This window comes from Podarcis melisellensis (genome assembly GCF_964234715.1).
Source record: "Podarcis melisellensis genome assembly, chromosome: 5".
Classification (NCBI taxonomy): Eukaryota; Metazoa; Chordata; class Lepidosauria; order Squamata; family Lacertidae; genus Podarcis; species Podarcis melisellensis.
The window spans coordinates 64,429,948-64,444,795 of NC_138537.1; the positions used below are offsets into that span (position 1 = coordinate 64,429,948).

General features: G+C 41.4%; 1 protein-coding gene across 2 annotated transcripts; it reads left to right on the plus strand.

Moving 5' to 3' along the window:
• The first annotated feature begins 122 nt into the window (after positions 1 to 122).
• On the plus strand, positions 123 to 11,960 carry LOC309370846 (putative lysosomal acid lipase/cholesteryl ester hydrolase). 2 transcript variants are annotated; one of them, XM_081913012.1, is made up of 9 exons: positions 123 to 390; positions 1,260 to 1,377; positions 3,235 to 3,433; positions 3,981 to 4,042; positions 5,444 to 5,583; positions 7,753 to 7,899; positions 8,386 to 8,457; positions 8,743 to 8,814; positions 11,626 to 11,960. In XM_081913012.1, exons 1-9 carry the CDS (start codon positions 262 to 264, stop codon positions 11,857 to 11,859), a joined length of 1,173 nt encoding a protein of 390 aa, XP_081769138.1. In that variant the 5' UTR covers positions 123 to 261; the 3' UTR covers positions 11,860 to 11,960. The 2 variants fall into 2 exon arrangements, with proteins under 2 accessions (XP_081769138.1, XP_081769137.1); XM_081913011.1 differs by having other exon boundaries at positions 126 to 390; positions 3,981 to 4,090.
• The last annotated feature ends 2,888 nt before the right edge of the window (positions 11,961 to 14,848 follow it).

The following is a 14,848-nucleotide window of genomic DNA, read 5'->3' on the forward strand; positions in this document are numbered from 1 at the left end:
AGGTGTCACATAGAAGTCAGTGGAAATACCTTCTGAGAAGTTTGCGTAAGATGATATTGGGAGTTGGGCAAGACTGAACCAATGATATCAATTAGGGAGGATGTTTCTGTTCCTTCCAGGAACCTGTTGTACTTGGTGAAGAGTGGCAAGCTATTTAAGCCACACTCTCTGCCAATTCATTCTCCAGTCTATGATATAGGTTAAAGCGCATATTCTTTAATCCAGCTTTGTGGAGCCCAGTCTTGTACTCTACGCTGAAAGATGGATTTGCTTCCATGCACACCAAGGATGTGGCTCTTCATAATGGGGGCAGGATTGGTCCAAGCCCTTGTTACTTCAGGAATGTTTATGAAAAGAAGAACTGTACACCCAGAAGCTACTATGGATGTTGTAAGCCATCCATCTTTTATTCTTTTATTTGCTTAACTCAAGGCATTTTTTGTTATTGGTGCTGCTTAATTGTGCTATATTCCACATGCCTAAAGTTTGTTTTTCATGGAATGCTGGGATAGCAGGCGCAAGAAAATGGTGATGATGATGATGATTTTGAAGTATGCACCCTGCCCTCTCAATGCATCATTGCTCAGGGCAGCTTGCAGCATTTTTTTGTTTTAGTTTTTTAAGCATTCCCAAAGTAGCTCCCAACATCTGCTTCATGTAACCCCTCTGGTCTTTGGGCTTCATTTAGGTATCAGCAGTAGCAAGTTTAGCATCTTGCCCTATGCATTATTGTTGCTCAACAGCATGAAGAAAAATCCTTAAGTGGTCCACAAAGATCTTCAGCAATTTTCAAGTCGTCCAAGAGGATTGAGTGGAGTTTGGGATACATTACTATTAAAGATGTAGTCTTCTGTGTCCAGGAGTTCTACAATCTCAACTGTCAGAGAACTGGACTTTCTGACAAGCAGCGAAAGAGAAGGCACAGAGGAAGAGGCGGGGGGAGAAGCAGTTAGCCACTGGAATTTGACCTTTGTAGACACAGAGACGAAGAGACACAGAGAGCAGGAATTCATCTGCAAGGCTCTGAAAGTGACACAGAAACAGAAATAGAGAGAATGCACTCACCCTGATTGCGTAGACTCATAAAATTAGCCAAGAAGCGTGAAAATTACAGGAAGTGGAGGTGGGGTTTTCCTGTTGGGGGAACAGGGGGCGGAGCTCAGTCCCGACAACAGTGGCATCGTAGGAAGACTGAAATTAGTGGAGTTCCATCCAAGCCTTACACCAACCAAACCTTTCTTTTCTCCCCTGCCACCAAGGGTGAAATTATTTCTTTCAGAGGATATCCCAGTGAGACATATGAAGTGGTGACAGATGACGGGTATATCCTGAGTATTAACAGAATTCCTCATGGAAAACGAAATAACCAGAAATCAGGTGAGTGTGTTTTTTGAGGTATATATTATGTATACATGCAAATACTGTGAGGACTTTTAATTTTCTTGTTAAAAAAACAATAATTTCTTGCTTTGGAAACTTTTTACTTATTGCAAGAAAACCTTATACCAGATGAATCTAATTTATTTTTCTGATGGAGTTTTTGATGGAGGTACAAGTCTGGTGGAACAAAGGAATGCTATGGACATTTTTTAAGGTTTTTGACAAAGTCCCCCTTGATATTCTAGCAGAGAAGCTGGTAAAATGAGTACAGTTGTACCTTGGTTTTTGAACAGTCTGACTTTAGAAAGTTTTGGCTTCCAAACGCAGTAAACCCAGAAGTGACTGTTTTGGTTTACGAACTATTTTTGGAAGCCAAATATTTGACAGGGCTTCCGCAGCTTCTGATTGGCTGCTGGAGGGAATTGGGTCGGCTTGGCTTAGTAACGAGGAAACTGAGAGGAGATATGATAGTCATCTTCATATATCTAAAGGGCTGTCCCATGGATGATGGAGCAAGCCAAGGGATTCAAATTATAAGAAATCAGATTTTGACTAAACATCAGGAAGAACTTTCTGACCATAAAAGCTGTTGAACAGGGGAACAGAGTCCCATGAGATGTGGTGGACTATCCTTCCTTGGAGATTGTTAAGCAGAGGTCGGATGGGCATCTGTCATGGATGCATGCGTTGCAGGGGGTTGGACTAGTTGATTCTTGGGGTTCCTTCAACTCTAGAAATCTATGATTCTATATGTACTTCAGCCATTTAGAGTGCGTCACTGCCAGAGTTATTGAAATTTTTTTAAAGGCGAGAGCTTACAGGGTAAATGTAGACACTGCCAGCTCAATTTCCCAATGCAATTATGTGTGTTGTTTGCAGCTTTTACTTGGGCGAGGAGTTCAGTCCAATGAAAATGTGGTAGGAGAGCTTAAAGGCGTTGCCTTTGTTAAGCTTGATTAAAGGATAATCTGAAAACTGAGCAGCAAAGGTGATGCAATGAAGGAAGGGCAGATGGACTGAGCCTCCTGCTTCCAGTGCCAAGCTCCATTATAAGTCAAAAAAAGTAATAATTGTCCAGTAGCACCTTATAGACCAAGTAAGTTTGTTCTGGTATAAGCTTTCGTGTGTATGCACACTTCTTCAGATACATGCACATGAAAGCTTATACCAGAACAAACATAGTTGGTCTATAAGGTGCTACTGGACAATTTTTTATTTATTTTATTTATATTTCAATTATGTCCAACACGGCTGCCTACTTTAATCTCCATTATCAGGTTCAAAGATCAAGCAGTAAATTATTTCAGCTTTATCAACACTCCAATCAATACTTTAACAAGCACTGCTACCTGCGATTGGTCTACATAGTTGAGCTATTCATACGATACCAGATAGATGAAAGCAATCATTCACAATATTAAAGCTAGTGTTCTGATTCCTCATACAGTACTTTTAAATCAAATGTGACAAATACTGAACTGATGATTTATGTTGATTCTTAAAAATACCTCTACTTTGCTTTCCATATTGCATTTAGAAGATACTCATTCCAGCCTGAAATTCCAGACATGAGAAATTGCTGGGCTGCTCTGCATCCCAGGTTTATAGTAGGTGATACACACTAGTGGTCAGTGAGGCAGAACAAGTGGGGCATCATTGTTCTCCTGGCTTCTTAACACCACCATCACTGGTGATTATTGGGAAGGAGAGCAGAGGTGCAATGTGAGGAGAGCTAGGCCACCTGAGGCTGTTCTGGGTCGAGCTGCCAGTGCCTTGCCCTTCCCTTCTGCATCTTATTGGATGGAGACACTGAAATGACTTATTGTAGCTATGCTTATAACTATTCACTTTTAGGTCCCAGGCCCGCAGTGTTCTTGCAGCATGGCTTGCTTGGTTCTAGCAGTAACTGGGTGCTTAATATGGACTACAACAGCCTGGGCTTTATATTGGCTGATGCTGGTTATGATGTTTGGCTCGGAGACAGCAGAGGTAACACCTGGTCCAACAAACACATCAACTATACTGAGAAGCATCAAGAATTCTGGCTATTCAGGTAGAGTGAGCTTTTTAAACCTAATTTCTTGTTTCTGGTTCCTAGTTCACCCTTTGGGGAAAATTTTAATTAGTCAAGCTCTTCCTACTGGAGCCATGTTTTTCCACCTCCTCTTATAATATATGATATGGAGGTATAGAAATACATTTCCAAGTAAGTAAAATTGGTAGTTGTCCCTTTAAACAAACAAACAAGTTGTTTGTTCCTGGGGTAAATATGGCCTTGGTGAAATGTGGCCTTGGTGAACTCCATAGAATAGATTATAGCAGCTTAACTTCAGGTGCAATTGGATTTGATCTGGAAAGACTCAATATTTGTCCTTCTGAATCTCTACTGGAATTTGAAGTTTCTCAGACAGACATGGGTTGGAGGGAAAGCAGAGTCCTCTCCTGCCCACAGCATAAGTACTGTTCTTCCTGAAACTGATATTTTAAAAATCTTTCTGTTCTTGTACTGCACTGGACAGAGAACAGGGCATTTTAGGCTTTCACAATGTAGATCCCACTGCATATACATGTCTGTTAAACATGTTCCTTTTTCTTTGCAGTTTTGATGAAATGGCTAAATACGACCTTCCAGCTTCAATAAACTTTGTCTTGAACAAAACTGGTCAGGAAAAAATATTTTATGTTGGTCATTCCCAGGGCAGCACAATGGGTAGGTTAGCAAGATTCTTAAACACATGCGGGCAATTCTATTCACTACATAATTATATGTGCAGTTGCTGTTGTATATTAAATTCAAGAGACATCTTGCTCATGGTACAATGATGTTCCATGGAACCTATGGACACCTATGGAGAAGCATCTTGAATAACAATCCCTGCATTTCGGTTTCCTGAATTTTCCTCCCTTGTGATATTTCCCATATAGGTGATGATTCAAATTGGTTAAGGGGCTTATAAAAAGGGCACACTCTTAAGGCACATATGCACACTCTTAAGGCTCTCCTCCTCTTGAGCCCAGCCCAGTTCCTTTTCTTCCTCTGCACTCCTTCCCACCACAAAGCCCTGGAGATGGAGGTTAATGAGGAGAGGGTAGAAGTGAAGGAGGGAACCCCCCCCCCCCGCGTGCGCGCTCCAGAGAGTCAATGTTACAATTTACAACCAGCTCTTTCTGAGCTTAAGCTTGCAATCCCCCTGGAGGGGACCGGGCAAACCTGGAGACTAGGTCAGCCCTAGAGCCCTGGCAATCCTAATACCTATAGAGTTCTGGTTTGCTGTTTCTTTTTTAAACTTCTGGCCTTTCTATTCTGTCAGTTTTTCACTGTGATTTCATGCGCCTATTCCACTTCATTAACACTTTGCAAAACGATATGTGAGCTGAAACACAACCATACTTCCAAATACACCCTTCTCTAGATTTTGAAAAGAAGTTCTGCATCCAAGAAATGTGCACAAAAATCATATACTAGGGTAAAAATGCATGAGTGGAAATATATACAAAAAAGCGTTATATTTGGAAAAAGTGCTTTGCAAAACTGTGAGTACTGGATAAGAAGATTGCAGACAAATCATACGAATTTCAAGAAAATTGCTCTAAAATGATTTTCATAAGCACTTAAAAAATGGGTGGGGAATCATCACCATCATTTTATTTGTACATCTCCTTTCCACAGTTAAAACAATGCTCATGGCAGCTTACAATATGAAAAGATTTACATAATTACAAATATAGCAAAGTAGTCATGAAAATAAATAAAACACATTAAAAACTACATAACCAAATCAAAAATTTTTTGCATAAAATTACAGATACAAAAAGTTAATACCAGAAACATGGAGAACTAAACTTCAGATTTGCTTATCCTCAGTTTTAGCTACTATTATTGCTGTCGTTGTTTTATTTCACTAATCTTGTAAGTCACTTTGATTTTTTTTAAAAAAAGCAGGGCATACAATTCCGTGTACTTGATTGCTTTTGCATTATGTGAAAACTGGGTTTAAGATTTTGTTACTGGTTTTTTTCAAGACTACATTGCTAACTCTATTCATTTCTCCCCCCCCCCCAGCGTTCATTGCATTTTCAACCATGCCACACCTAGCCAAGAAGATCAAAATATTCTTTGCATTGGCCCCAGTAGCCACTGTAAAGTATTTGACCAACACGGCTTTGACCAAACTTGCAATGGTTCCTGAACCTAAGCTCAAAGTACGTATTTTGGACAAAATATTTGTTCAAACAACAGAATGCAAATATTGCTGGATATAACTAAGTACCATCCTTTTCCGTCTATAGGACGCCCACACGTATAAGACGCCCCCTATTTGGGGGGCCTCAAAATTTAGAAAATAGGGGGTTTGGGGGGAGGATTATTTGGGGGGAATGCTGAAAATCGCTCACCCACTGGAATGCAGCACACAACCGCTCATGTTGCAGCTGCCCAATTGCCGTGACTAGCCCTTCCGATTCCACTGTCACAGCCAATAGACAGCTGCCCTTGTCACAGCAAGCAGGAGTGTGATTGGCAGCCTCTGGCGGCGATTGGGCAGCTGATAGGTGGTTTCCACTCGTGTTGCTGAAATCGCCACTTACAGTCTCGGGCTCGTGCCAAAAAACCATTCGCCTGTCCCACCTCATCAGTACTCGTGTATAAGATGACCCTAAATTTTGAACCTCATTTTTGGGTCAAAACAGGTCATCTTATATATGGAAAAATACAGTACTTGGAGATGCCCTTTCCATTTGACCTGAGGCCATTTATAATGCTCTTGGACAACTAAAGAGCTCAAGCTAGCCAAGGCTGCAACTTGATAGCACAGTGTCCCTTTGGCTGTTCAGTGCCAGGACTTTTGGGGGGTAAAAAGAATGAGGGGCTGGCTTTTGTCCCTTGCTGTATGTGTCATGGGTTCCAGTTTCTGCTGTGGACAGAAAAAGAAAGGTGTTGATGCTCTATACTCATGGAGACTGTTTGCATCCAGTGCCCATATTAAAGAATTTGGCACAATTCTCTACGGTTCCTAATAAAATTGCCATGAGAATCTTTTCGGTATGGTGGCAGATCAGTTGCCGTTAAAGCAATAATTCTGAACAGTTACATGGGAATGTATTTATAACAGTATTGCTTTATTTACAGTACAGTAAGCCTGTGCTCCAGGGATCTTTTCCCCTTCCTTCCTTTCTTAGTTGCGGACTTACTTCCTTACCAACAAGGAATGGCTGTAGGGGAAGAGAGCCATGCTGATCATATTTACAGGCACATGCGACCATTTTTAGGGATCAGAGACATTCGCTGATCATGTTGGAGGCTGTTTACTTGGGTCTTCTGTGTTGTCTATGTCTTCCACCCTGCTGCTTTTAGCTCTATAAATCCATAAAACAACATTGGAGCATGGTCAGTTTTCCAGCCATGTTCTAGTCACGCTTGGCTGCTATGCTACACTTCTGTCCTTTTCAGATTTGAGGAATAGCTACTTCTCATCTTCTCAGCCTGGGGATGAAGTCAGGAGACATGACACTAAATTAAGTCACTAGGCATCCAATAGAGCAGTAAGGCACTTTCCCTGAAATGACTGGAGAATTAAATGATTTCAAGCACATCTATTTAGCTACTAGACATTTGGCAAAATATTTGCATAACTCATGTCTTTTGCATATTTGGGCTCCTACTGAACTAGTGTTCCTGTTGTGGGAACCATTACCATCTAGCTTGTTCCTGAACCACTTTAGAAGGACTCCAGCTGCACGTTGTGTACATGGCAAGATGCACCTGAACTGCATCACATCTCTTAGATGGGTCTAATTACAATGTCTGTGTCTTAAATATTGTAGAGGATCATAACCTCCAACATTTCTCCTATAGAAAATAGGGACATCTTTTTATTTTATTTTATTTTATTTCTTTATACCCCACCCATCTGACTCGGTTGCCTCAGCCACTCAGGGTGGCTTCCAACATATATGAAAACATAACAAAACATTAAACATTTAAAAACTTCCCTATACAGGGCTGCCTTCAGATTTCTTCTGAAGGTTGTATAGTGACTTATCTCCTTGTCTTGGGGGCTGCAAAACTCCATACCCTTCATCATTTCTCTGGTGAAAATAGGGAACTTTCTGGGATCAAATCAGAAACCAGGATGGTTTCTGTAAATCTGGGATAGCCTCTGGAAAACAGGGACACTTGGAAGGTCCAGAGGGTCATTCTGTCTGACAGTGCTTGTGGGATTTGAATGGGTATTCTATCCTAAATGTCTGAGCGGAAGATTCTCATAACAGTTTTTTTGGTAATATTTTGTTGCTACTCATTAGAAGTATCCATAGGAAAAAAGAGAATTGACTAACAAAATGGTGTATGTACTAATGTTTTTGTTTTGGCAGAAAATGTTTGGAACTAAGCAGTTTTTAGCTCAAGACAGAACAATGAAATGGTGTGCTACTTCCTTGTGTAACCGTTTCCCAATGGATTATCTTTGTGGCACTGTTTTATTCCTGTTTAATGGCTTTAATGTGCTAAACTTCAATATGGTAAGATTTCTGATTACTTAGTAGGAGTGTGCTCTAAAAAAAAAAGGTAGGTGTATGGAGGCTTCTCTGAAGTGATTGCTACTTGTGCCATCCATAACTTAATTACACTTAGACAAAACACAGAAGATAACTGCACATTTTGCCTCATCATTTTGCGTCTATGAGGGATAGAGATTTATTATTTAAAGGAGAGCTCAGAGTCTGGGACCCTAGTAAAAGCCTGTGTGGGTGCCATGGTGTCTCCTGCACAAGGAGCAGTGACATAGCATGGTTTGCCACTGCCTGAGACAAGGCAAGTATTGTGCCTCCCTGGGCGGTGTGCTGTGCTTGCCCCATGGAAAGTGTTACTATGTAGACACGGATTCCTGTGTGATATCCCGATGTTGAGCTCTGGTGCACTGCTTTTGTGCAAACAAACCAAATGGAAGGGAAGTGGCTGTTGCAATTTGTGATAAATTCAGCTAATCACTTTGCACTTTCTTACAGAGTCGAATCGATGTTTATTTATCACACTTCCCAGCTGGGACATCTATCCAGAACATGCTTCACTGGACTCAGGTGGCACCGAAATCCTTTTTTCTCTTTTTAAAAAAAGGTTTTCATATTGATTGAAGAATGGGCAATCAGAAGAGGCTTTTACAAAGACTTTTACGAATGAAATTAATAAATATGATTGAAAGAAAAATTCTTAATAACTCAGACTCTCTTTTTACAGACTCCAGAAATATGTTTTGTTTTTATGAGAAAGGATTTAAAGCTGCCATGGTCTATTCATATAGCACACTTCTATATCACCTGCTTTGCCCATTTGGTTTTTCAAAGTATGACACTCCTCTTTTTCAGATTGTGAAGGCTGGGAAGTTCAAAGGCTTTGACTGGGGAAGCAAGGAAGCAAACATGATTCACCACAACCAGGTAAGAATTTCTCACAAATTGAGTATTTCTCTATGTAGGTGTTTATATGAGGGTAGATACTGGTAAGGCTTGGCCACAGGTACTCGTGGCAAAGGCTGCTGCTCATAAAAGACATGTTGGATAATATGAAGTTCCAAGGTAAAATTAAAAAGTCAAGGGTAACAGACTTAAATGAAGTTTGTCATTAAGCTCTACATAGACAAATTTAAACGGTTGTTGTGCCCATAAATATATTAACTTATTTGTTTATGTAAATCCAAAGAATACTTCTTAAAGCCACAAAGTGTCTGCCATGTCTTCTATTCTCCAAAGGGACACAAACCCTGTATGGGTGCCTGGGACCCCATGGGCTCTTGCCACCACTCAGCAGTGGGAGGGACGGACACCTGACTTTTGTCATAGTATGCTCACCAAATCAGATCTAAATAGCACCTTTGTTTATGTGAAGTCAAAAGCCAATATGTTCAGTTGATACAGCTTTGTACAAAATAAATAAATTAACAGCAACCATCTGTTAAAGCAAGGCATACAACATGGAACCATATCTCAGAAATAGGAACATATGCAAATAAACAAACAAAAACACAAACAAATTGAAAAACTTGCAAAAATTCTAACATCTAGCTCCATTTCATAAAAATTCCATGCATTGTGTCAATACAGTGACAATAATAATAACAACTGGAATGGCAAGAAATGTGGCATAATTTCCAATAAAAGTACATCTTCAACTTGTTGTATAACAGTCACCCATTTTATGTTCTCCTTAAGTCCACCAGGTGCTACTGTTCTTAATCTATAGATTCCTATATGTATATATAATATTGTCCAGTAGCACCTTAGAGACAAACTAAGTTTATTCTTGGTATAAGCTTTCTTGTGCATGCACACTGTGTATCTGAAGAAGTGTGCATGCACACGAAAGCCTATACCAAGAACAAATATAGTTGGTCTCTAAGGTGCTACTGGACAATTTTTTTATTTTTTTATATATTTTGACTGTGTCTGACCAACACGGCTACCTACCTGAATATAGATCCCTCTTATTTCCGTCCTTTTAAATTGTGTCTATAATTGTTTCTCTGAACCATGTATGTTCTCAAAGCACCAATACTTTAGATTTAGCATCATGTTTTTACCTATATGGGCCTACGGCTGTAATAAATATTGTTGTAAATATTGTTGTATAGCATCACGCTGCTCCTCTCTACAATGTTTAAGCAATGACACATTGAGTTTTTTGGTCTTTATGCAACTTTTACATTCCCCTGTCCAGATCTTAATCTTTCTTGTGGTCATGCCAATGTGTCAGGGCATTATCTTCATTAATCACTCCCTTGAGTATTGTGGTTATATGCTTCATTAAGGTGGCAAATTTGATTAAAATAGGATTGCTCAAGGAATACCTTTTACCACCATTACAACTCATACATGGAAATTATTTGGTCCAGCTTGATAATATCTAGGGGGTTAAAGAGGTTTTTGATTTACTTTAGGATATGCCAAAATATCTCTTAAATTTGATGCACATTCACTATAGGTAATGGTCTCCAGATTCCCTTGAGAATATCTAATTTCTATATCCAAAAAATATATCTCAAATGTAATATGGGGATGTAAATTTGTTGACAAATCTGCCATATGCCAGGTGCCTATCTTCACTCCCCTGTCATATAATGAAGATCATTTTTCTATAAAGCAATACATCACACCCATGAGGATTGCTTCCATTCTTTCTTTCAAATTTATCCCTCTATACATTAGCTAACTAAGATATGTCTGGTTCTAACAGCCATACTTGAAATTTGCCAGAAGAGTCTGTCTTGAAACTGCAATCATGTTTCTTCAGTGCTAACAAAACTGGAGCAGTAGGAAGAATCACTGTTGGGAATAATGATGACTGTTGGGAATAATGAGTCAAAGACACTGAGCTGGTTTGTAGGTAACTCTAAGCCAAATCAAAGCTTGCCATGAATGCTGGTGTGGAAGAGCTTCCTGAGAGGAGATCCTGGCCACTTTGCACTTCCCTTGACTCTCCTGCTCTTCTGCACACTAATCCATAGCTTGGTTTAGCAAGTTGCTCAGCCCAGGCATGTGGCTTGTCTTTCTCCAGACACTGCATGAGTTGTAAATACGAGAACAAACTTTGGTTCCATCTTGTGGTTTGTTTGGAGTGAGACAAAGCATGAACCTGGCTTTCTCCTTAATGCTAAAGCAGCAGTAGTGAGACCAGAGAAGGGTCAAAGTGTTTGTGCTCTCCTCTTAGGCAGAGTGCACATTCATGCTCAGTCATAGTTGGGCTTAATGTTACATGAAAACCATCTCATTCTTTTGGAACAATCAGTAAATCCAGACAATCAGTGCTGGATTTACAGCCAGGCAGAGCGGCCTGCAGCCCAGGGTCTCGGCCACTTACCATTGAAAACAAACAAACAAACAAACAAGCTCAGTTGCTTAGTAACAGTAAGGACAAGAATCATCACATAACAGAGTTGGGAAGGATCACAGGGGTCATTGAGTCAAACCCCCTACAATGCAGGACTCCCCCCCCCCAGCATGAGGCTGGAAGCACAACCCTGAGATGTAGATTGACCAGGCAATCTGCACAATTTCCTCTTCATGGATGGATTATGTGCACTTTCTTGCACAACTTCTGATGAATGCCCAGTTGTTATGCACATTAATAGTTCAACATGCGCATTAATGGTACAACCCTCAACTTAGATATGTTTGTGTTTTGCAAGTGTGCGTGTTTGATCAGGGAGTCTTTGCAGACTGTTTTTAAACTTTTTTTTATCTCCTCTCTTTAAGTCAACACCGCCTTTCTACAACGTACAACAGATGACTCTTCCAACAGCTGTCTGGAGTGGTGGAAACGACTGGCTTGCAGACTCAAAGGACATGGCCCTCTTGCTGCCTCAGATCCCAAACTTAGTTTACCACAAGGATATTCCTGAATGGGAACATCTGGATTTTGTCATAGGCTATGATGCCCCACAGCGCATGTACATAGAGATAATGGATTTAATGCAGACTTATAAGTGAATGTGAAATATTCCTTCAGAACCCATTACTGTCAATGTGTGTTGATGAAAAGAACTACAAGATTTCTTAAGATTCCATTTCTCATACAGGTTCATCACAGTCTCAGTTATAAGAAAGATTTGCTTAGTATCCTTGCCTTTTCTAATTCTGTCAGTAACCATGGGTGTTCCTCCGTTGTTTTAGGAGCGGCTAAGATTCTTTGTAAGGATGCGGGTGGCGCTGTGGGTAAAACCTCAGTGCCTAGGGCTTGCCGATCGCATGGTCAGTGGTTTGAATACCCGCGGCGGGGTGAGCTCCCGTCTTTCGGTCCCAGCTCCTGCCCACCTAGCAGTTCGAAAGCACCTTAAATGCAAGTAGATAAATAGGTACCGCTTTATAGCAGGAAGGTAAGCGGTGTTTCCGTGTGCTGTGCTGGTACTGTCTCGCCAGAGCAGCTTCGTCTCGCTGGCCACGTGACCCGGAAGTGTCTCCAGACAGCGCTGGCCCCCAGCTTCTGAAGTGAGATGGGTGCACAACTCTAGAGTTGGACACGACTGGCCTGTACGGGCAGGGGTACCTTTACCTTTAAGATTCTTTGTTGCTCTTGCTTCATCATGTTGTGTAGCAGATTCTTGTTCTAGCACAGCATGACTATTGAGGGTAGAAAAAGTACTTGTGGTGATATCCAAGTCTTTACCTTTGAGGAACTGGTCCAATTTCAGTTGTTTCCCAGCCATGGGATCTATCTGCTCTGGGGTAGATTGCTGCCTTTTCTTAGCTCCCTCAGCAGTTTCTGGTCTAATCTCTCTCTCTCTCTCTCTCTCTCTCTCTCTCTCTCTCCCTCTCCGCCATTGAGTTATGAACTTTAATTTGATTAGTTTCTCTCTAGATTGGAATCCTCCCTTAGTTAGCAGTTGTATTGCTGGAATTTTCTAGTTAGTTTTTCTTATCTCTAATTTTCACTTTGGATAGAGAAAAGGGGACAGAAGCACTAATGACAGAGGGGCCTCTGTTGGGATATGTCACTCCCATATTTCTTAAGAAAATTCACGCTCGAAACCATTCCCTACCTTCCCCTTCTCTCCCCCACCTCTCTCTCTCCCCTTCAACTCACAATGCCTACGACAGCAGTGTCTCACACCAAATGTAACTGACCCATAGAAAAGATGGAAAACAGAAATGCTATATGTTCCTTTGTTATCCATGAAAACCATTCTGTATAAAAATAATAGTTGCTAGGATGTCTATGTGCAGTTTAGTAATCCCTCAGGGAATTAAATGTTTGCCCTCCTCAGAAGTATTTAAATCCATACATCTTTAATGGGGGTATTGAGATGCAACTTAAGTTGCATTGCGTGGACAGGCGGAGTCCCCAGATCCTGCGCGGTCCCCCCGTCATGTGGAATAACGACTCAAGACAACGTGCTATGGGATTAAATTGGCCACAACTTTATTAAATTTCAAATGTGGGTAGACCTTGGCTCAGGCATTGGGCGTTCTCTTTTTTTTTTTTATAAAAAATTTTATTAAGATTTTTTACAGATACATATTTAACAAACAGAATAGGTTTCATAACATCCTTTCATTCTATTGTGGACTCCCTCACGTCTCCCGCTTCCACTTTCATCATTAAAAACGAATTTTTCCAAGCAAATTATCATCTTGTTTATGCTCTTAAGTACAGTATTTAGGTTAAACTCAAATAAAAAATTATAATTTAATGGTAGACAGTTATTTCTGCTCTGGCTTCCTTGTTAGGATTCAACCAAATTACAGTACTTTTGTAAATAGATCTTAAATTTCTTCCAGTCTTCTTCAACCCTCTCCTCTCCCAGGTCGCGGATTCTGCCAGTCATCTCAGCTAGTTGCATATAGTCCATCAGCTGCATCTGCCATTCTTCCAGTGTGGGTAGATCTTGGGTTTTCCAGCTCTTAGCAATAAGTATCCTTGCCGCCGTTGTAGCATACATAAAAAATGTTCTGTCCTTCTTTAACACGTTCTGGCCGACCATGCCCAGAAGGAAGGCCTCTGGTTTCTTGGTGAAGGTATACTTAAATACCTTTTTTAACTCATTGTATATCTTTTCCCAAAAGGCCTTCACTTTAGGGCAGGTCCACCAGAGGTGAAAGAATGTTCCTTCATTTTCCTTACATTTCCAACATTTGTTATCAGACGAATGGTATATTTTAGCCAATTTCACTGGGGTCATGTACCATCTATATATCATTTTCATTACATTTTCCTTCAGAGCATTACATGCTGTGAAGTTCAGCCCGGCAGGCATTGGGCGTTCTCCCTCCCCAGTCCCCAGCCGGGGACCTAGGGAGCATCAGGGTTATCCAGTGTGTGTGGGGGGGGATGGGCCAGCTCTGGAGAACATATGTTCAAGCAGAGATAGCCGCCCCCGTAACGCCGCCGCCGCCGCAGGGGAGAACAATGACGACCTTCCGGCGTACGGTCAAAGCCTCCCTTCAGAAACCCCTTTAACGGGGAACCCTGGTATCGCCGCCGCAAAGAGGAAGCTGGACAAAAGGATTCCGCCCAAGGCCTGATACTGCCAAAGTTGTGACGTTTTGCTACGGGAAAGGCGAAACCTGCCAATGCAGGGAAATTCCTTTCCGGCCCTTTAACAGCGACTTTAACGTAGCAGCGCCCGCATACCTGTGAAGAAAATTAACTTGCAAAACATGTGAGGAAAATTAACCTGCAACGTAAGACATTGACTGAGGGTGGGTAGGGTGGGAGAAGCTCTGGAGCCAAGTGAGAATTCCCAGGTAAGATCCTCCCTCCTTTGTGTGGGCAGGTAATCCCTCCCCTACCTGGCCTGGTCTCCTTGGCAACTCTTTCCCCCAGGTGGGATTGGACAACTGACTGAGGTAGGCGGAGACCTCCAGGTATCCCACCTGATGGAAGGCATAGCCTAGCCTATGCTGTTGGAGCCGCTCCAAGTCTAGGGACTGCACGCGTCCACGCAAAGGGCGCCCCCCGTTTTAAGCGGGGAGCGGTCAT

What these genes read in the sequence shown, in the direction of transcription:
- LOC309370846 (XM_081913011.1), top strand. Translation starts at nt 262, where the DNA reads ATGGATTTGCTTCCATGCACACCAAGGATGTGGCTCTTCATAATGGGG. An exon ending in ACGAAATAACCAGAAATCAG is followed by an intron (nt 1,378 to 3,234) that starts GTGAGTGTGTTT and finishes ATTCACTTTTAG; the next exon opens with GTCCCAGGCCCGCAGTGTTC. An exon ending in ACATGATTCACCACAACCAG is followed by an intron (nt 8,815 to 11,625) that starts GTAAGAATTTCT and finishes CCTCTCTTTAAG; the next exon opens with TCAACACCGCCTTTCTACAA.